The sequence below is a fragment of the Neophocaena asiaeorientalis genome, unplaced genomic scaffold (assembly GCF_003031525.2).
Source record: "Neophocaena asiaeorientalis asiaeorientalis breed wild unplaced genomic scaffold, Neophocaena_asiaeorientalis_V1.1 scaffold69, whole genome shotgun sequence".
Taxonomy (NCBI): Eukaryota; Metazoa; Chordata; class Mammalia; order Artiodactyla; family Phocoenidae; genus Neophocaena; species Neophocaena asiaeorientalis.
This window is the reverse complement of record NW_020174373.1, coordinates 967553-989232: the sequence shown is the minus strand read 5'-3', so window position 1 is coordinate 989232 and position 21680 is coordinate 967553. Positions and strand designations below refer to the sequence as shown.

The following is a 21680-nucleotide window of genomic DNA, read 5'->3' as shown; positions in this document are numbered from 1 at the left end:
TGATAGTTGACACCTCACTTGCAATATCTTTAATTCCAAGCTTTTCCTGTTCATAAACAAAGAAAAGCAGCTCTGTTGTTTTCCAGTTCTTTTTACATTTTCACATAAAGCTGTAGACATAGAGGGATGTATGGGTAGACCTCGGAGATACTGTAAGCTTGGTTCCAGAGTACCACAATAAAGCGAGTCACGCTAATTTTTTGGTTTCGCAGCACGTATAAAAGTTATGTATAGGGAATTCCCTGGTGGTCCAGTGGTTAGGACTGTGTGCTTTCACTACCAAGGGTGAGGGTTCGATCCCTGATCCGGGAGCTAAGATTCCCGCAAACCAAGGCGTGGCCAAAAATTAAAAAGAAGAAAAATTAAGTTATGTACAATATATACTATCGTGTAATCTATTAACCATACAGTCACACTATGTCTAAAAAAAGTGTCCGTACCTTAATTCCAAAGTACAAAAGAAAATAAAACAAACACAATTTCAGTAGTAACATCAAAGATCACTGGTCACAGATCAACATAACAAATATAATCGTAGTGGAAAAGTTTGAACTGTGAGAATTGTCAAAATGTGACACAGACCCGAAGTGAGCCAGTGTGGTTGGAAAAAGGATCCCAATAGACTTGCTCAGGGTAGGGTTGCTGCAAAGCTTCCATTTGTAAAAAAACACGGTCTGTGCAAAGTGCAATAATGTGCGCTGAGCGTAATAACATCCTGGCACGCGCTGTTCCTCTGTAACACGGTGTTGGGTCTTGTTGATCCCCCAGCCTCCCATCGTGCCCAAAGTGTGCAGCGAGGGCGACACCTCCAACTTCGAAGCTTATCCCGAGAACGACTGGAACATGGCCCCTCCGGTGTCACAGAAAGATCTGGAAGTCTTCAAGAATTTCTGAGCATGGGCTCCCCACCTAGAAGGTATATCTTTTTTTTTTTTTTTTGAATATCAAGGCATCTCATTTCATTCATTAATTTTATCAGTTGAATTCTCTTTCTTTCTTTCTTTCTTTTTAACATATACATGTATCTATTCTTTTTCAAATTCTTTTCCCATTTAGGTTGTTACATAATACTGTACCCAGTTCCCTGTGCTCTACAGAAGGTCCTCGCTGGTTGAACTTATTTACAAAACAGAAACAGACTCATAGACTCAGAGAACGAACTTATGGTTACCGGGGGGGGGAGGATCAGGGAGAGGGGGGAGGGATACATTGGGAGTTCGGGATTGATACGAACACTGCTGTATTTAAAATGGGTAACCGACAAGGAGTATGTTTATTTTTAGTAGTTAAAAATCAGCCAGGGGGCTTCCCTGGTGGCGCAGTGGTTGAGAGTCCGCCTGCCGATGCAGGGGACGCGGGTTCGTGCCCCGGTCCGGGAGGATCCCACATGCCGTGGAGCGGCTGGGCCCGTGAGCCATGGTCACTGACCCTGTGCGTCCGGAGTCTGTGTGCCGCAACGGGAGAGGCCACAGCAGTGAGAGGCCCACGTACCGCAAAAAAAAAAAAAAAAAATCAGCAAGGTTGACAGAACCTCACGTGCAGGAGGTCTTGCACAGACCGAGTGGGGCTTCTCTCCCCACTTCGGGCACGAGCGATGGAGCAGAACCAGCCCTAGTCCTTTCCAGGGCGGCAGAAGAAACAGCCGGTGTGCGTGGGCCGCTCGGCCAGAGCACCAGCCTCACCACCAGGATCTCACTCCCCGGACCGACCTGCCGGGGCAGGGTCTGTACCAGTACATACGGCTCCTAGGAGACCGATGCGCCTACACATTTGAGAAGCATAGCTCTTGTGGCTGCTTCCTGGAATCCCCGAGGTCCAGACCACAGTACTTCCCAAGTATTTTCAGAAGGGCTCTTGGGTCTCTTTTTGTTAGAAAAGAATCAGCTGAGAACACCTCATAGGAAATTTGCTAAAGTTAAATTGAGATTGAAAAGAAATGACTTTCTCTTATTTCCACGAACCTTTGAAGGTCTATGCCTCTCTGACTTTGAAGGTCTAGTTTATTTAGTTAGTTATTGAGTTAGTTTAATTGCCTTTTATTTTTCTCCCTGGTATCTAGGGGTTGGTCTTTATTTTCTTAATTTTTAATTGAAGTGTAGTTGATTTGCAATATTGTGTTAGTTTCAGGTGTAGCAAAGTGATTCCGTTGTATATATGTATATTTTTTTTCAGATTGTTTTCCATTGTAGGTCTTTGCAACATACCGAGTAGAGTTTCCTGTGCTGTACAGTAGGTCCTTGTTGTTTATCTATTTTATACCTAGTAATGTGAATCTGGTCATCCCGAACTCCTAATAATTCCCTCCCCGTCTTTCCCCTTCGGTAACCATAAGTTTGTTTTCTGTGTCTGTGAGTCTGTTTCCGTTTTGTAAATAAGTTCATTTGTATCATTTTTTTCCCCCAGATTTATAGTGGAATTATTTTTAATGTACTTTGGCCAATGGCAGGGGCAGTATTTGATGACATTCTTGGTGACCCTCTGGAAGTCAGGAGACCATTTCGTGATCTCATTGCTTCCTGTTCATGCAACCAGCTTGCATTTTGCTCTTCTAAAAGCCAGACACATTCGTATTTGAATGTCTCTCAGTCATTTTACCGGCTGGTATTTTCCGCTGAGCGATTAGATGTGATGATGCTATGCGAAAAGATATTCTTTCATGAAGCGAAATCTCATCCCACAGGTGAGACCCGAGTTCAGCTTCGTTACAGGATTCCGGAGCTCTGTTCTGGAGCTGTGTGACTGACTCGTGCATCTGTGTGTGGACTCCTGCTTTTCAGCAGGTGGAGATGGATGTTAAGACAGCTGGCAGGGGACCTCTCAGCTCTCTGTGCCTTGTAGTCCTCTTCATCATAAAATGTTTTTTCTGGTTGTATAATCCTACAGCAAAGCACATTGAAACTAGGATCTGTTTTTGTTTTGTTTTGCGGTACGCGGGCCTCTCACTGGTGTGGCCTCTCCCACTGCGGAGCGCAGGCTCAGCGGCCATGGCTCACGGGCCCAGCCGCTCCGCGGCACGTGGGATCTTCCCGGACCGGGGCACGAACCCGTGTCTCCTGCATCGGCAGGCGGACTCTCAACCGCTGCGCCACCAGGGAAGCCCTAGGATCTGTTTTTGCTTGAGTGATGAATCTCCCTTCTCATCGTGGGTGAAGAGAGGCTAGTTCTATGCATGTCAACACCATAGAACATTAAAAACCCACCTTTCAGATATTGTTCCATGTCTCTTATTGGGCATCTTCTCTCCTTAGAATTCAGGCTTGTGGGTCTTTGCAGTAAGAATTCCAAAGGAAAGTTGGGTTTCTTTCGTGCTATTATCGTTGTTGTTGCTCTTAGGATGTCAAACGTTACCCAGGTGTTTAAAAACTAACAAAATCCTTTGTCTAATTTCATGCCAGAAACAGGGTGATTTGAGCCTGCCTGGGACAGATGGCTGCCCCCAGGCAGACCTGAAGAAGCATCTTCTTAATGGGATAAGGACTTTTCCACATTTATATACACCCGGATGTATATAAAGAGATTGCAGAGCCATTGACATTTGTGGACCTAGAATTATTTAAGCAACTGGAAATCGACCGCATAGTAGGACATTTTGAAAAATGGTTTGGTTGTAGATTTTATCTTCTTTTTAGGCTTGTGTTCCTACTGGGATATCCTGGGGGTTTTTTTCTCATAGACTTTATAAGTTTGACCTGAACTTGTTCAGATACAACCACAAATTGCGTGTGTGTGCCTGTGCGTGTGTCTGTGTGTGTATAAAAAGGACGGTGTGCCTGGAGCAGGGAAATTGTACAGTGAAGTAAATGTTCCTACTTTCCAGAGCCTGTGGTGTTTTATGTTGCAGACTTTTTTTTCAAGAATCTATTCTCTTGGGGACAAATTTTAAAAGTATGATATGTGCATTTTTTATCATCTTATATGCATTGTATGGTTATATGTGAAGAAAGTATCATACGATGATCTGTATCCAATATCTTCCATGCTTTGTGTCTGGTAGCCTTGGGTCATGAATCCAGGACGACAGGGAAGGAGATGTGGGTTTGGACTTTAGTGCAAGGCTAGCCATTGACCATGAATGTTATTCAAGGAATTTTCTCTATTGCATTAAAAAATCTCATACTCTGTAGGGGGATGGCTATCTATTAATATTCCAGGTTAAATCCGTGGACCAAACTGCATCTCCCAGAGCAAACTCGTAGCTTTCTGTATTGGCTCAATGAACTTATGCAAATGTTTTCTTTTCCCTTTGGTTTTAGGAAAAGTAAGAAACAAAACGGGTACGATGGAAGTGTTTGAACCTCCCTCGTTTCTGCTTAGTTTTACTTCTTGTCAATGTTCAGTCCATCTGGTGTCATAGACCTGGTTGGCTTGTGCAGAATAACCGTTGGGTGAGATTCGTTTCTCTTTGGACGTGATGGTGAGGGTCCCCTGAGGAGTGCTCTGCTGTGCCTTCCCCTTAGCACTGATCATGAAAGCCAAGTGTTGAGTGGGTCGCCATGTGTGTGTTGCTGTTTAAATATGGGTCTTCCCAGAAGCAGTGCCTGGGCGGAGGTCCTTGGTGTCTGTCTGGTCCCTCATGCATTTCCTCCTCTACTCTCTGCTTCTGCTTTCTGATTCCATACTTTGCTCTGAAAATCTAAAGGCGCCGCCCATATTCTGTTGGCTGTGAGTCAGCTGAAAACACAGCATTGCTCAAACCTGTTATGTATCCGATCGTAGGGCCCAACCACGGCCTTCTCCGTGGAGGTCTGTGCATTTAAGAAGTAGGTTCTAGAGCCTTCAGTGGCGGCAGGGATGCACCCGATAGATCTCTGAGATCTCCTCTCCTGCATCCTCCCTTTTCCTGCCAAGAAAGGTCCAGCTCCTTGGGCAGCCGGCATGGGGCAGAGTATGCCCCACAGGTGTGTTGGTGTCAAGTGTTGGGTGCCCCCTGAGCCCTCAGCCCCCTCCCAGGCCTCTGCAGCTCATGTGTTCTTGGGTTACCGGGCAGGTTCTTTGCCATCAACACTGTTTTTCCTGGGCTGGGCCAGGAAGGCTTTTCTTCCTATAGCCCTTGCCTACCTCTGTGTCTTCTGCAGGCACATCTGGGGATGTGGAGAGCTGCCATTTGCAAAAAATCATACATTTTTTTTTTTTACCATAGCAAAAAATGTCAAAGGAGATGCAGTCACCTCTCACATTTGGCCAGTTTCCACTCATGAATCCAAAGACGAGGGCTGTGTGTATTTGAAGGAGACATGAAGGCAACTTACACCTATAAGAGCTTTAAATTGAAGACACTAAATCACCCCCTTCTCATAAATGACCTCGTCTTCAAAAACCAACTCCATAGGTGAGAGTGAGTTCAAAATTTAGTAAAAGAAACCCGCTCCAATGAGTAGCTCAATAAAAATTTATTTTCCAAGGGTGCGCTTGGATAAATGTTCCCACAGAACTGTATTTTCAGTCTGTACCTTTCAGGCACCGTGCTCTTTGGGTGAAGCCATGGGCCAACAGGGGCTAAAATTTTACCATGTAATCTCTGCACTGTTTCATCGTTGAATGTCAGAAGGTTAAATGAGCAAAGCAAACCTACACGGAGATGTAGACCCACAAGGAAAAACATGTCTTGTGTCTTCTGACTATAAAAATAAACAATTAGGGCTTCCCTGGTGGCGCAGTGGTTGAGGGTCCGCCTGCCGATGCAGGGGACGCGGGTTCGTGCCCCGGTCCGGGAAGATCCCACATGCCGCGGAGCGGCTGGGCCCGTGAGCCATGGCCGCTGAGCCTGCGCGTCCGGAGCCTGTGCTCTGCAGCGGGAGAGGCCACAGCAGTGAGAGGCCCGCGTACCGCAAAAAAAAAAAAAAGAAAAAATTGTTAGGAGCCTTATGCTTAAAAAAATACAAAATAAATGAAACACCTTTCTTGAACACAATGCAAAATTGTGCATACACACGATCCCTATGCGTGTTTTTTTGGGTTTGCTCTTCCTGTCCAGGATTTAATTTATGAGATGAAAATTGTACAAGAATGCATGCAAACACACTGCCTTAATTTTGAACAAATACGCAGGGAAGACGAAAGTTCAAATGCATTGATGACTTGGTTCTTTAAAAACGTTGTCATTGACCATCAGCCACGCAAAACATTGAAAGTGAAGAGGAATTCCAAGAGTACCACATGGTGTTTGTCTCACCTTCCAGACCCTCAGGCCCATTTAATTATACGAAGCGTTACCTGCCGGTGACCAGGGCATAAATTAAATGGTCTGACGTAATGCAAAGATGGGTGTGATCTAAGTGAGTCTTAAGCACATGGCACGCTCCCTATGTATGACCCAAAAATTGTTCACTCCCTGGAGGCCTTCTGCCGTGTTCACATATCGGATCAAAAATAATCAGGGTGCAAAGTTTTGGAGAAAATTCACATCCATCAGCACAGCATTGAGAGCCGGGAAAGGACAGATTTTTTTGTTTTCTGCAATTTTGACAAGTTGGTAAATGACAGTGCTATTTAAATAGTCTTTAGGAAACACGTGTATTGCAAGAGGTGGATCGAGGCGGGTCTTGTTTTCCTAAGGGGATTGTCGCCAGCCTGCTTTGATAGGCATCTGTCAAGCTGAGAAGGAGATGAAATCACAGCTGGTCATACGGCATAACGCTCATGGTCACGGAAGCTGGAATCCCCCTCAGCAGAAATGTATCGTTTGCCAGCAATGGAAAAATCGTGATTTATGCTCTCCACATGTCAAAACACGCAAAAGAAACTCCAGTCACTAGGTAACAGGTGTCCATGTCACACCATCACGATGCTTTCAAACACCACCTCCTGTTGTGCTCCTGGGGCAGCTGCACCACCAGCTGTTTATAAATGTCTCGTGCAGTGTTTTGTTTCCTTCTGTCCGTCTGTTATGTCGGGACTCGCCTGCCGCCAGCCACAGCGTCACCAGTAGCGCTGAGCAGTTGAGTGAGGTGACGCACATTTGCCCTTTCTACATTGCCTCTCAGTGTGGAACCACTTTAACTGTGAAATACAGCTCCATCCTGTTCACGCGAGACCCCGACGCACCGCCCTGTAGGCACCGAGGGCCGCCCACCCAGGTGAACCCTGCAGGCTGCAGCAGATCCCACCAGAACATCAAAATCCTCACGTTAGCTGCGGGTGCAGGAAAGACTGGATTTTTTTTTTCCAGCCCTTTGATCTTGCATCGTGAAATTTGCACCACCACAGAAGCCCTTGATGGCCCCCAATTAAGATTTGAAGTGACATGCCTGCATTATTCTTTTTCCAGGGGTCCGTCTCCCTGGCGTGTATTTTACACCTGTTGAGCACATCCTACGAACTGTATGTACCCTCTGTCCCTGTTTCTGACTAATTAGTTCCACTTCCCTGGATGTTGTTGCGTTACCAGAAACAAAGAGAAGAACACATGCACAGTTGTCTTAATATGTTTGAGTAGTTGTGTGTGTGTGTGTCTGTCTGTCTGTCTTGTTGGAGGTGGAATGGGGGGGGGATGCTTTCACCAAGCATAATGTTTTCGTATCAAGCTTGTTTTTGCAGACCCTGTGGGGTTGCATCCAAGGAGCAGTGCTTCCTAATCAAAAGGAAATACTCTGTAACGGTTTCCTCTAAATTATTGTGTCTTAAGATGTTCTGTTGATCTTCCATGGTGGACTTTTGTTATTTAAGTACAAGTCATTACATGTTTGTTTTTGCAACTGGGATGTGAAGCCTTTCTGCTCGCAGGCCGTCTTTCCTGGTTCCCTGAGATGCTTTTCCAGCTCTGCAGGGAGGTCAGAGCTTCCTTCTTTCTTGCGGGATGAAGCTCCTGGGCCAGTGTGGCACGTCCCCAGTGAGTCACACTGGGAGCCCCGCCGGGTCATCCCAGCTTCTCGTGTGGATTAAAAAACCCTGTCAGTTCCTTGCACAATGAAAATCACTGTGATTTGTATATATACCCTAGGAAAATTTTACTGCTGTCTAATTTATCGAATAATACTATTGATTCCAGGTTTGTTTAATAAAACTTTGTATCTTTTAAGATAAAGTCTGTCTCCGGTCTGGTTCTTTGGTCACAGGGGAAGCTGTAGCTTTTCTGCTTTCATCTAGCCTAGGTGTCGGGAGTCTTTCTTTTTCTTTTTAATTTTTTATATTTTACTGAGATATAATTGACCAAAAAATTATGTTTGTTTCAGGTTTACAGCATAATGATTCTATATACGTATATGTAGCAGAAAAACACCCCAGTATATCTATTTAACATCCGTCCCCTTACATAGTTATAAAATGTTTTTCTTGTGCTGAGAACTTTCAAATTCTCCCTTAAAACAAGTTTCAAACATATGATACAGTATTATTGTATTTTCTTCTGCAGAGGGCCAGATGGTTAATATTTTTGGCATTGCAGGACAAGCTGTGTGCAAAAGCGGCCCTAGACTGTGTGTAAATGAAGGGGCGTGGCTGTGTTCCAATAAAGTTTTATTTATAAAAAGAGGCTGGGGGGCTGGATTTGGCCATGCTTTGCCAGCCTCTCATCTAGTACCCGAGGGTGTCTTTGCCGGTCGCCTTTGCAGTTTGTTCAAAATGCGCCTCCGTCATTGTCATCAAAAACTAAAATATTTTAAAATTTCCTTCTCATCCCTCACGTAGCTTGGCACCCAGCTTTCCACGTTACCTTTGCAGTTTGCTGAAAGATCCGCCCTTCCTCAGTGTAAGTCAACCCGTGTGTGATTTATAGCATTCATGTCACACTGGTACAGCCAGGTAGCAAGCATCACACCAAAACGAGGGTCCCATACGAGCCTGTTTATTACTTGGTGGCCACCCTTGTCCACCTCTGCTCATGGAATTCTTTTGGGAACGTCTCCACAGACAGGCACGGCAACTTAGGGTCTGGGTGCAAACCTTCTGGGAGTGACGGTCTAGAATTTCTATAGAGTAGGTGCTTAGGGGGTGACATTCTGGTTTGGGAGAGAGAGAGAGAGAGAGAGAGTGTATGTGTGTGTGTACGTGCGTGTACGTGTGTGTGTACGTGCACGCACACATCCGTGCATATTTCGGGAGAAAATGAGAAAGGGTTTTTGAGGGACTGATGGAGATGGTCCACGGGGTCTGTGTTGCGAAGCAGCTAAGTTCTTCTGTCTCCTCTGCCATTTTGGTTGCCCTCATTGGCTTCTTTTCTTTTCTTTCTCCTTTTTTTTCCGTAACCATACTCTGTTCGTGGAAGTCTGGAAGCCAATCTTATTTTGCGTTCTTGTTAAAGAATCCAACAACCTTGTCTCAAGAAGTTAAGGAAGAACAGGTGTGGTCTCAGTCCGAGGCTGCCTCAGGTATTGCCTGCAGAAAAAAAATTTTTCTTCTGTTTTTGGAGCTCCCCTCCATACAGGACAGTAAGATACCTGCTTTACAGGTTTTTTAAAAAAATTATTATTGTAATATAGTTGGCATGTAACATTCTGATAGGTGTGCCACGTGTTGGTTGATTATATTTATATATTGCAGTATGATTGCCCTTGTAGCGATAGCTGTCATCTCTGTCAGGTTACCTAATTATCACTTTTGTGTGTGTGTATGTGGTGGGGATTATTAAGCACTAGTCTCTTAGTAAGGGTGACGTTTGTTATACAATATTATTGTCTATAATCACTGGGCTCTGCATTAAATCTCCAGGACTTATTTACCTACTAGTTGCAACTTTATACTCTGATCAACATCTCTCCTATTACCCGTCCACCCCGCAGCCCCAGCAACCACCTTTTAACTCTGTTTCTATGAATGTGACTTTCTTAGATTCTGCAGATAAGTGATATCATACCCTATTTGTCTTTCTCTGTCTGGCCTATTTCACTTAGCATAATACCCTCTCGGTACATCTATGTTGTCAAGAAATGGCAGGATTTCCTCTTTTATGGCCAAGTAATATTCCGTCGTGTGTGTCTGTATGCCACATCTCCTTTATTCATTCCTCTGTTGACAGACACTGAGGTTGTTTCCGTGTCTCGACTGTCATGAATAGTGATGCTGTGAATCTGGGGGCGCAGATACCTCTTCAAAATGCAAATCAGAACCACAGTGAGATACGACCTCACACCTGTCAGAATGGCTATTATCAAAAAGATAACAAACAACAAATGCTGGAGAGGGTGTGGAGAAGAGAGAACCCTCCTGCACTGTGGCTGGGAATGTAAACTGGTGCAGCCACTATGGAGAACAACATGGAGGTGAGGTTCCTCAGAAATTAAAAGTAGAATTACCAAATGATCCAGCAATCCCACTCCTGGGCGCGGCTACCATTTAACATTTAAAAATAGGATATATCCGCCCCCTCCTTCAAAGGTAACAAAATCGAGGCCAAGAAAAACTAAGTTATTCACCCAGAGTCTCCTAGTTAATAAATCATGGAGCTGAGATTCAGACTCCACCCGACCCCTGCTCATTCCAATGCACCACATGACATTTCAATAATAAAAATATTAGGACCGTCATTGAAGAAACAAAGAACCAGATTCTCTATATTTGGAGGAAAACATTGGATGCCGGGCCAACTGTCAAATGCTGAAGACCTCCAGTCAGTGGATTGATAAAGAGCATTGACAGTTGGATGCTTTGCTTTGTCTTAAGGCAGAAAACCATGATCTACTTGAACCCTTTTGAAAGTCAGAGTTATTAACAGGCAAATTACCTTCCAGAAATGCAGGCGAGAGACTCTTTTGTAGACCTGTGAAGCTACGAGCACAGATAAACTTTTATTTTTAAATGGTGGTTAAAAAGTGCATCCCAGGAGATCTACCCTCAATAAAATTTTAAGTGCAAAGTACAGTATCGTCAAGTATAGATGTTACTGGACGCAAGTTCGTGTGCCCAACGTGCAGTGAGGCGAAACAAACCGGAACGTCGGGGTTTGCGGCAGAGAAAGGTTTATTGCAGGGCTTGCCAGGACACCGGTGGCCTGTGCTCAGAAAATCCCATACTCCCTGAAGGGTTTCAGCAAAGCATTTTTAAAGGCAAGGGGAGGGCGGGCTGGGGTTGTGGCACCTTCTTGGTGCTGGAATCCTTTGCTCTTGCATCTGTCCATGTAGGTCAGGTCACCATGTTCACGTACACCTCCAACAAGACACATGTTATTCTCTGTTCTGCAACCTTTTATCTCTATATGAACTGAAAAGTGTTTTACTGGTAAAGCTCAGAGCCCGGAGCGTGTGCCATCATGTATATTTCAGGCCACAGGCAACACTCTTTTACAAAAGGTGCAGAGCCAGCCTCACTGAGCACAGGCGACAGAGCACAAAGGTCAAAGGAACAGGTAACTGGTTTTCCCTGTTACGTAGGCACCGTCAAGTACAGCAGCTCCTTAGGATGTATTGCTCTCACGTAACCGAACTCTATACCCGTTGAACAGTGAGTGACTGCCTCCCACCGCTCCCGGTCCCCGCTGCCCTTGGCCCCTGGCACCCGCCTTTGGGGCTGGGTCTCGAATTTCACCCGAAATGTTTCCAGTTTTCAAGAACATCCTGGAGAATAGACTGGCTTTGGTATCTGGTTAGAAAGGTCTGGCTCGGAACCCACTGCACATTCAGCTTTGATAGTCCCCCGGGGAGGGCGACGTCTCGGAAAGCCACCGGCTGAACGATGCTTCTTTCTCATGAATCAGAATTTGTGTGCAGGCTGTTTAAAGCCAGTGCCTTAGAGAAAGCGGAAAAAAAAAAAAAAATCCACAAAAGGCAGAGTTTTTAAAGCGACGTCCTTCCGGTAAGTGGGAAAGAACAAAGGTTAATTTGGCCCACGGAGGTCGGAATTCGGGCAGTTCTTATCCACTGTGCTTACTGTTGTCAAGGTGGAGAAGCACCACCCAATGCCTAAAAGGCAAAGGGGGAGGATTGGCCTTGTGTAGGGTACATTCTAATACCCGAGAACTCTCCATTTCCCGGTGGCCAGATGTTGTTTATTTTCTTAAACTGATACCCTTTTATTAAAAAAAAATTTATTATTTATTTTTGGCTGCGTTGGGTCTTCGTTGCTGCGCACGGGCTTCTCATTGCGGTGGCTTCTCTTGTTGCGGAGCACGGGCTTCAGTAGTTGTGGCTCGTGGGCTCAGTAGTTGTGGCTCACGGGCCTAGTTGCTCTGCGGCATGTGGGATCTTCCCCGACCAGGGCTCGCACCCGTGTCCCCTGCATTGGCGGGCGGATGCTTAACCACTGCGCCACCAGGGAAGTCCCTGGCCGGATGTTTAGATCCTTGGCTTTTTCTTGGGAATCTGTTGCCTTTTCCTACCTAAGGGAAGGAGCCCCCGTGACCTATTTGGGGGAATTTATGCCACTTTCAGAATGTCATCTTAAAGAATTGGGGCTTTAGCAGAGATCCCCTAATTCGTGCTTTTCAAGCCTTTACTGTGGTCATGGTGGGAAACCTATTTGGCATATTGAGCAGAACCATCCAGAAATGAAACCACATTTCAGGCTTGGGTCTTTTGTGGGAAGCCCATAGGTGACTGCTCTGAATCCCGCTTTTTTTTTTCCTCACATGAACTCCAAGCTCTGTGTTGCTGATTTCACAAGGGACCGAATACTAGGGAGGGGTTAGAAGAAAGCTGCGGCTCTCTTTCCCATCATGTCTGTGAACTTAAAAGTTGATCCTCTTTTCTACCCCTTCATTTCCGTCGCTCACCACGGCGCACACCAGCCTTCTGTCTTCATCTGCGCGGTTTACAGCGTGCTTACGGTGCTCTGTCTTTCTGGACTCATATTTTCTTTTTTCCAGCCCTTATTCCCAGTCTCTGCACACTTGTACTTTGACAAAACGTTGGTCCAGTGTGTTTTTTCTTTTTTAGTTAGTTAGTTTGTTTTACAACTGTTGGGTCGAAATTGCCATGGACATGGCCTGTGGCCATTACTTTTTTACGGTCTGCTCTGGGATGCCGGTTGGACGGATTTTCCTTCCTAACGGTGGTGGAATGTCTTTGTCAGCTCTTGGCAGCTGGTGGTGGGGCAGCCACAGCCCCTCCACCAGACGTCTCCAGCTCTCATTGAAGATCTGTTGCCGACCGGGGTTCCTGGCCTCCTTAATCGATAGAAATTGATCAGAGGCCAGACAAGAAATTCAGGCAAGGCTTTACTGGGGTCCCTGCTGCAGCAGCGGGGGAGCGAGAACAAGTAACAGGTGCCCTTGCCCCGCTCCCCGAGGCGGGGGCAGCTGGCTCCTTCTACAGGGTGACGGTAGGGGTGGGTCCAGGGGCGGGCCGGAGGGGAGGCTTAGGGGGTCTGCCCACCCCTCTGGTGGTGTGAGTGCAGGGGGCGTGCGCAGTGCCCTGTTTTTGCTCCCGGCTCTTCAGAGGTCACAGGTGGGTTTTTGGTCTCTTTGTATCTTTTGTCCAGAATTTGCCCCAACGGTGCACGCACGCAGTTATTTTTAGTCCCATACAGTCTTTATATTTTGTTGCTGGAAGAGAGGTGTGTCCAGGTGCAAGCACTGTGGCACTGCAGCCAAGGGTCCCGGGTCCCAGCCAGTCTCAGATCTGCATAGACGTCTGGGCTTCTGGATGGCTGGGAGGGTTCTCTTTTCAAAAAGGGGAAGAGGTGCTGGTGGAATTCCACGTGCCTTACTCTCAGCTCTGTCAAAGCAGAGGTTGAGTTTTTGTGGCTCCAGAATTCAGCCTGTCCTTGTCAGGTATGGGAGACCCCGACATGTTTAACCGTTTTCCTGTGTCTCCATTCCCCAGTTCTCACTTTATTTCCTTGATCTCATTTGGTTCTTAACCTTTGACATTTTCTACTGGTTTTCACTGAAAATCGGCTTCATTTTCTGCCCTTGTAAAAGTATTCTTTCAGTCGTGACAAATAATCCTCTTTCTAAGCTCCCAAAAGATGTACGGTTTCCACCCAGGCAAGATAAATGTGATAACCCACTTTAAAAAGATTTTCACCATTTTTCGAGGCGTCTGCATAACCCCTCAAATTGGTAATGTTGCATATGTAAAGCAATTTTTTAAAACAGTTTTGGAATTGTAGTATTTAAATCGTGCAACATTTCATTAAGAGTATAAATGTAATAAAGAAAGGTGTGCTGATCTCTCAGGGGAGAGGTGTGCTCTCCACACTCCATGGGGCACAGGACGCCGCACATCAGAGTCCTCCAGCCCCAAATGTCAGTAGCACTGAAGTTCAGAGACCCTGGACCTTAGCATAAGACTGTCCATCCACCTATCTATCTATATCTGTCTGTCTGTCTATGTCTGTCTATCCACCATTTGCACCATTTCTTTAAAGACTTTGCTCAGCTATCTTCTCATAAAGGGGTCCCTCCTGCATCGTATTTAAAATTTCAACTCATTTCTCCTGCCCCTGCTCACCAACCCCTTCCTTCATTTATTTTTCTCCATAGCACTGAGCCCTTTCTAATGGGTTATGTCCACTTTTCTTACTTATCTTTATTGTCTGTCTCTCCGCATTATAATGCAAACTCCATGGAGGCAGGGAAGTTGGTCTCTGGTTTTGTTCACTGTTGTATGTCTGGTGCCTGGAACAGTTCTCAGGACATGCAAAGACATCCTCATGTAAAACTCTGTTATGTGTAGTTTCTCTGCCACTAAGTGTAGAGAAACTTACCGCACTTACCTTTGCAATGAGGAGATGGTCTCCTACTGTGGGCAAGGTGCCCTTATGTAATTTATGTATTGAATTGCTGAAAAGAAGAGAATTTTTTTGCATTTTGTACAGCGCGAACCATGCTTTATATAAAATAGTGTGCATGTATATACACATGTGGTTGCATCTTTGTGTGGGGGGGGGTTGTGGGGCAGGGGTCCCCATCTCCTGGACCATGGACCGGTACTGGTCCGTGGCCTGTTAGGAAACGGGCCGCACAGCAGGAGGTGAGTGGTGGGCAAGTGAGCGAACCTCCATCTGTATTTACAGCCGCGCCCCTTCGCTCGCATTACCGCCTGAGCTCCGCCTCCTGTCAGATCAGCGGCGGCGTTAGATTCTCACGGGAGCGCCAACCCCACTGTGAACTGCGCGCGCGAGGGGTCTAGGTGGCGCGCTCCTTGTGAGAATCTAATGCCTGATGGTCTGAGGTGGAGCTGAGGTGATGCTAGCTCTGGGGAGCGACTGGAAATACAGATTCTCATTAGCAGAGAGGTTTGACTGCACAGAGCCCATCATAAATCAGTTGCTTGCAGGCTCGTATCAAAACCCTGTCAGTGAGTGGCAAGTGACAATTAAGCTGTATCTTACGGAGTAGACTGGACATAAGCCCTCACGTCAGGTGTCACTGTCTCCCCATCACCCCGCCAGATGGGACCATCTAGTTGCAGGAAAACGAGCTCAGCGCTCCCACTGATTCTGCATTGTGGTGAGTTGTATCATTATTTCATTATATATTACAACGTAATAATAATAGAAGTAAAGTGCTAAACGTAATGTACTGGAAGCATCCCGAACCCATCGCCCCCCACCCCCGACCCCTGGTCCATGGAGAAGCTGTCTTCCACGAAACCGGTCCCTGGTGCCAAAAAGGTTGGGGACCGCTGGTGTGGGATGTGTATCTGGTGTGTGTATGTGTGTGTATATCTGGGGTCCGCGTGTGTGTATCTGGTGTGTGTGTGTGTGTCTGTGTAGCAGTCGTTTCTAGAAAAAGGATCTAGAAACAAAATGCTGGATCCAAAGGATTTGCTCAATTAAATTATGCTCAGATACTGCCCGTCGCAACCCAGAAACACTCTTAAAAATTTACACCCATCAACAGAGAATAGAAGTTTCTCACAGCCTCGTCCACAGCAAGTGGACAGGCCAGCTTTTATAGTTTTTGGTAACTGGATTGGTTTAAAGAAGTCATATCTCAATATTTTCAATCCACATTTATGAGTGAGATTTTGCATAGTCACATGTTTTGGACTTTCACATTTCTTTTTTCTGAATTGCCTGTCCTTTGCTTAATTTTTAGCAAATCATTATAAATCACCCTTCACCATTTCTTCAACCTCTGAACTCAGCAAATAATCCCATTGAAAGGGGTTTTCTTATTATTTTAGGCTGGTAAGACCACATGAAACTTGTATTCATTTTATGTTTTTATTAGTGCCCACTGTATACTTTGTTTTACCATCCGTGTGTAGTGTTTGCGTATACATTAGCAGATGTAGATCTACAATGTTTCTCTAACATCTGAAAGTAAATTAACAGGGTTTTTTTGTTTTGTTGGGTTTTTTTTGCGGTATGCGGGCCTCTCACTGCTGTGGTCTCTCCCGTTGCGGAGCACAGGCTCTGGACGCGCAGGCTCAGCGGCCATGGCTCGCGGGCCCAGCCGCTCCGCAGTACGTGGGATCCTCCCGGACCGGGGCAGGAACCCGCGTCCCCTGCCTCGGCAGGCGGACTGTCAACCGCTGTGCCACGAGGGAAGCCCTAACGGGTTTTGAAGCCTGTGATTGTTCTTCTGGCCAGTTGTTGTGAACATTAGGGGGTTGCAGCCTATTCTGCTTCTGCATTGAGAATATTCCTATTGTCAAATTTATTCTTCTGCTTTCTGTTTGACCAAAAGCCACCAGTGGAAGGCAGTTGTCTCCTAGATTTGCACATAGGCTCCTGGGTCTTTTAGTTTGCTTTAAGCACCATGTAGTAGCTCAGAATATACCTTTCTGGATTTTCACTCCACATATATTTTCCCGTCAATCCCCACCATCGTCGGTATCCTGATCATACTTAGAAAACCGTTTAGTGGCTTTGCCAGGCGTAATGAATCCCATACATAGCCTGCTGCTCTAATCCCTTGAGACCAAGAACACAGAACTCAGCTGTCGTCGTCGTGTTACCGAACTCGGGTCTCGCTGGTCGCCACTCTAAAGCCAATACTCGAGAGGCAGGCGTTGGTAGAAAGGAAAGTGTGCTTTATTCCGGATGGTGGCAACTGGGGGAGAAGGTGGACTCATATCTAAAAGCCACCTCTCCCCTGCTGATCAGTGGACAGGAGCTTTCAAAGGGGAGTTTCGGGCTTCCCTGGTGGCGCAGCGGTTGAGAGTCCGCCTGCCGATGCAGGGGAACACGGGTTCGTGCCCCGGTCCGGGAGGATCCCGCATGCCGCAGAGCGGCTGGGCCCGTGAGCCATGGCCGCTGAGCCTGCGCGTCCGGAGCCTGTGCTCCGCAACGGGAGAGGCCACAGCAGTGAGAGGCCCGCGTACCACAAAAAAAAAAATGAAAAGAGGGGAGTGTCAAGGCGGAGGGACGGGGCTACACGCAGAAACAGCACAGTCAGCTCTGATCGTCATCTTGAAATTGGTCATGTGATGGTCTGATCTGTATCCTCTCGATTGTTTTCAGTACGGTTGGTCTGCAGTTCTGAGGTCAGTTTGTTCCCATTTCCTTGAGGCCAGTTCTCGGAATGGTGGCAGCTTATGTCATGGCTACAGCCTGGTCACCATGCAGTTCACTTCTTCCACCTGGCGGGGGTTTCAGTATCTGCAAAACAGCTCACAGGACGTGGCTCAGGATATGATCGATAGTCCCTGAGGAGGGACTAAGCGTCCTTGACTTTGTTTAATGGCTCAACTGTTATTATTTGGTTTGGTTTGACTGCTTTCCTTTGCTTCTGCATTTTCTCACTTCTCTGATTAAAGTTATTCTTTGGCTAAAGTTTCTCTACAGAAAAGAGGCAGGTGGAGGACATTGGGTGGGGGAGTGTCTGTCCTGAGAAGGCCACGTAGGGTCTTGCTCTGTGTCAGTGCTGCAGAGGCTTAGAAGGTCTTAGGTGGTGGTGTGCTTTGTAAACCAGTTCTCCCGGGGGAAATAAGGCCCTGACGTGTAGCTCTTGCCGATGTCCATGGTGTCAGTACTTAATCCCTCCGTGACTGATTTCAAGCTGTCGACAGTTGCAGAGCTGGCTCACAGAGTTCTTCAGAATTTAAGTCCCCTTCTCAGAGCTGGAAGAAGCCAGCTCTTACTGTCTCCAGCACAAGTGCTCCAAGAAAGAGGCATCCTGGATTGGCTTAGAGTCTCTGGAGGGATAAGGAACCTCCATCCACACTTGTCTTCCTCTGCTTGTCCTCCTGGTGGGTCTAGGAGCTCCTGAGGCTTCACATAGGCTCTGCCTGCTCCCCCCATGGAAGAGATGTCCCACCTGCTGGTAGGCAGAGCCAGTCTGCACCATCCCCCCGGTGCAGGAGCCCCAGGTCTGGGGCAGAAATGTGGCTTTCCCACCCTTTCTCTCTCTCTCTGCCTCTAGGATTTTAACTTGAACCATGAACACACGAATGGGAAATAGAAGCACGCCTCACTCTTCATCTCTCCTCCTCCAAACTTCCTGCTTACCTACATGTTAAATTCTGATACAGCTTGGCAAATTGGCCTTTAGAAAATATTCTTCCTGTTTCTACTCATTCAGTCATTAAAAAAAAATACTTTTCTTCAGATCTTTACTGCCGTGTACTTTAAAGTTACTTTTAAGGGTTTTTTTGCTAGCTACATAGGTAAAATCTATTTCACCTTGATACGCATCTAAAAATGTTTTTTGGCTGGTGAACTCTGGTTTTCTTTTTTCAATTTTTATTTTTTATACCATTTTTAATGGTTACACCCATTTACAGTTATTACAAAATCTTGGCTGTATTCCCTGTGCTGTACCATACATCCTTGTGGCTCATTTATTCTATACCTACTAGTTTGTACCTCTTAATCCCCTCTTTCTATCTTGCGCCTCCCCACTTCCCTCTCCCTGCTGGGAACCACTAGTTTGTTCTCTATATCTGCGAGTCTGTTTCTTTTTTGTTATATTCACTAGTTTCTTGTATTTTTTTAGATTCCACGTATAAGGGGTGTCATACAGAATTTCCCTTTGTCTGACTTATCTCCCCAAGCACAGTGCCCTCCAAGTCAGTGATGTGCATTTTTAAATGAACCAAGTTGACCATCTGTTATATGTTATTTTCTTCATGTTGCTTTGAAATGGGTGAGATAACTTATACCATCTGCCCCTTCCATCGGTTATCTTTTCCTAATAATTTATATATGCAAAACATACGATAAAGTGGGAATTCCATGTGGTTTGAGTTTTCTTGCCATGGGCGTACGTAACTTATTTTAGAGAATGGCAACACACATTTCTGTGTGCTGGAATTACCAGATAGTTTGGGTTCTTTGAGTCTTTTGTGTTAAACGTACTATAAGGAATAAACTAATAACCAAAGCAAGAAAAAAGTGGCCTGAGAAAGAATCATAAAATTAGGGCGAGATTTGAAAATAAACCATAGAGTACAGCCAATATACAGAATAAGCTTCAGGCGTTTTTTTAAAAAAGAAAAAGCTGTGGAAGGCCTGTATTTTGGGTCAAGGGAAGATTTCTAAGATACATCGGTGCGTGGAAAAGTGAATTCAGAATTCGCTCAGGCAAATCCGTTGTGTTTCGTTTGGGGGGTGAAAATGATGCAACTCGGGAAACTACACATTTTTCAGCATGTTCATATATTTATGGACCCAAATCCATGGAAAAGGTCTAGAAAGATACACATCAAACAGATAACAGCTGAGGGAAATTGAGGGCGATTGTAAAGAAGAACTTTGGATTTATTCCCTTTTATTCCTCCATGGTTTGAGATTTGAAACCAAGCCCCGAATTAAATATGACTGGCAGAATTGAAACGACCATAGCGTTCGAAGTGCCTGAGATTTCACATCTCTGTTTTTATCTGGTGGCTCCCTTTGTCTTGGCGTGTAGGATTCCAACGGGCAGCTCTGCCCATGCGTGGCCATCCGGGTAGGTAGCTTTCTTGGTAGCATCTTTCGATGAAGCCTCTCTTCGCCTTGAAACACCTCCCCTGCCTTTTGCCCCTCCCTTATCACCTTCATGCCAGGCTGTCTCCAGTTGGGTCGAGGGATCTTGGTCTTGGATTGCAGACTTTTTACAGGAAGATATCACACATGCTTTTTAGCTGTGTGGCCCCCGCCTGGTGCTGTGAACCCCTTGTGCGTTCTAAAAATATCCTGTGTGTTCACTTTGATGATTTGTTTGTTTGATGTCAGCAGAGTTAGATGGAATACCTACTTTTTTTACAGCCCTGTCTTCATCGCTGGGCGAGAGGCACACGTGTTAAGCATTATGATCATGCATGCGCAGGGAATTATTGAGGAAAAGGGTAAATTACAATCCTTAAAAATAGGCATAGGACTCCTCTTCAATCAGAATCATTGGGAAATGACTATTATTAAACATTTCAGTCCAAATAATTACAGATTCCGAGCAAAAGTATAAAGTTGGTAACATTTTGCTCTATCACCAGCTAATTACAGATGATCGGGGGTGATTCCATTCTGATTTTGGCTCATGAAACGGGAGAATGATTATTATTCTTATTATAGGTTTTTACGATTTCTTTTTTTTATCGGGCTCTCAGATCTGAGGTCTGTTCATTATTTCATAAATGCCTCATGCCAGATCGTTGTAGGATCTATTTTGGGGTTATAATGTGGTGTCTGTGGCATCTGACAAACTCATGTTTTAATTTATTTCAGAAACTTCTGGGACTTGAAGGCAATGTGTATTTCTAAAACACATTTTGATTCCATCATAAGTATGCACTCATGTGTTTAAAAGATGTGTTCTTTTCACAGTGGTTGGGCCAGCCAACAGAGATTGGAGTTAAAAATTGACATGGGTTTGGGCTTGAGCGGATCCTAAATTCCATCCTTCCTGCAAATGAGGGGAACACACTGTTCAGGTGTAAAAAACCAAAAAACGTGAGCTCACACTCTGAGCCGCCATTTCTGGAGATATGGACTGAAATGTAAGACTCTCAGTATTTAATTGGGCCACAGCGTCTCTCGTTAGGGAAGTAGATAGTAAAGCCTTAATGTTTAAGCCGAACCCAGCTGAGCGATTTAACAGTTAATAGACAATGAACACAACTTCAAAAGAGCATTTACCAGCGAAAGGAATAGGCAAAACCTTCCACGATTGCATTTCTCATCTTTCATTAGGTAAAAGACCTTCCTAACTGAAATTCTCTTCTGCCCTATTCATTGAAAAACAATGGATACCAAAGAATAAAGACTAAACATCAATCACAGAGACCAGAACCATAATTATGAAAACAACAGAACACTGTACTATATGTGTAGTTCACAGACAGGGCTGGTCCGAAGCGGTCTCTGTAGTTAATTTTTAAAGTATTAGCCATGACCAGGAATGGACACTCCCAGGCTGCTAGGACGACTTGTAAATAAGTAGTTTCAGCATGACCAGTACATCCTATAATTATTTATAATGGCGGTGGAATGTTGGTATTTCCGGTGCCTTTGGGGATCCATAAAAGGCAAGAGTCATACTTCTTCCATTAGAGATTGTATGGTCACTAATGTCACGCAGGGCACTCACGTACCCACCGCCTTGCCCGTGCTGTTATCCGAGAATGTAAAGCAGGAACCGAAGCCTCATTTCTCCTGTTCTATTCGGAAACGTGCCGCTTCCTCATCGGATCCAGTTCTGGAAAGCTCGCCCTTCGAATGCCAAAACCAATTTTCACCGTGCTGGGGTGAGAACCTTATTAGATGTATCGCTTCCATTTCACTGATCTGCCACAGAAGGAAACAAAGTAATTTAACGTGTCCGGACCCAAGAAGAGAAGTCAGAACCCATGGAGTAGCTCTGTTTTCTCTTGTCCCACGTCAGGCTGGCTTCGGGCCACTTTGATGCCTCAAATACTCCTCCGCTGTGAGTGGGTAGCCAC

General features: G+C 45.5%; 1 protein-coding gene across 5 annotated transcripts in view; it reads left to right on the top strand.

Annotated features, from left to right (window-relative positions):
• Positions 1-21680, top strand: part of PRKX (protein kinase cAMP-dependent X-linked catalytic subunit) — a 125618-nt gene that overhangs the window by 78938 nt on the left and 25000 nt on the right. For 2 of the 5 annotated variants that reach the window (XM_024756293.1, XM_024756297.1), the window contains exons 8-9: positions 769-916; positions 3396-3818. In XM_024756293.1, the coding sequence (XP_024612061.1) occupies positions 769-894 (126 nt within the window). In that variant the 3' untranslated portion in view covers positions 895-916; positions 3396-3818. Of the gene's footprint in view, positions 1-768; positions 917-1056; positions 1075-2680; positions 2963-3395; positions 3819-21680 lie in introns of those variants that run through there. The other 3 variants (XM_024756294.1, XM_024756296.1, XM_024756295.1) reach the window with 3 other exon arrangements.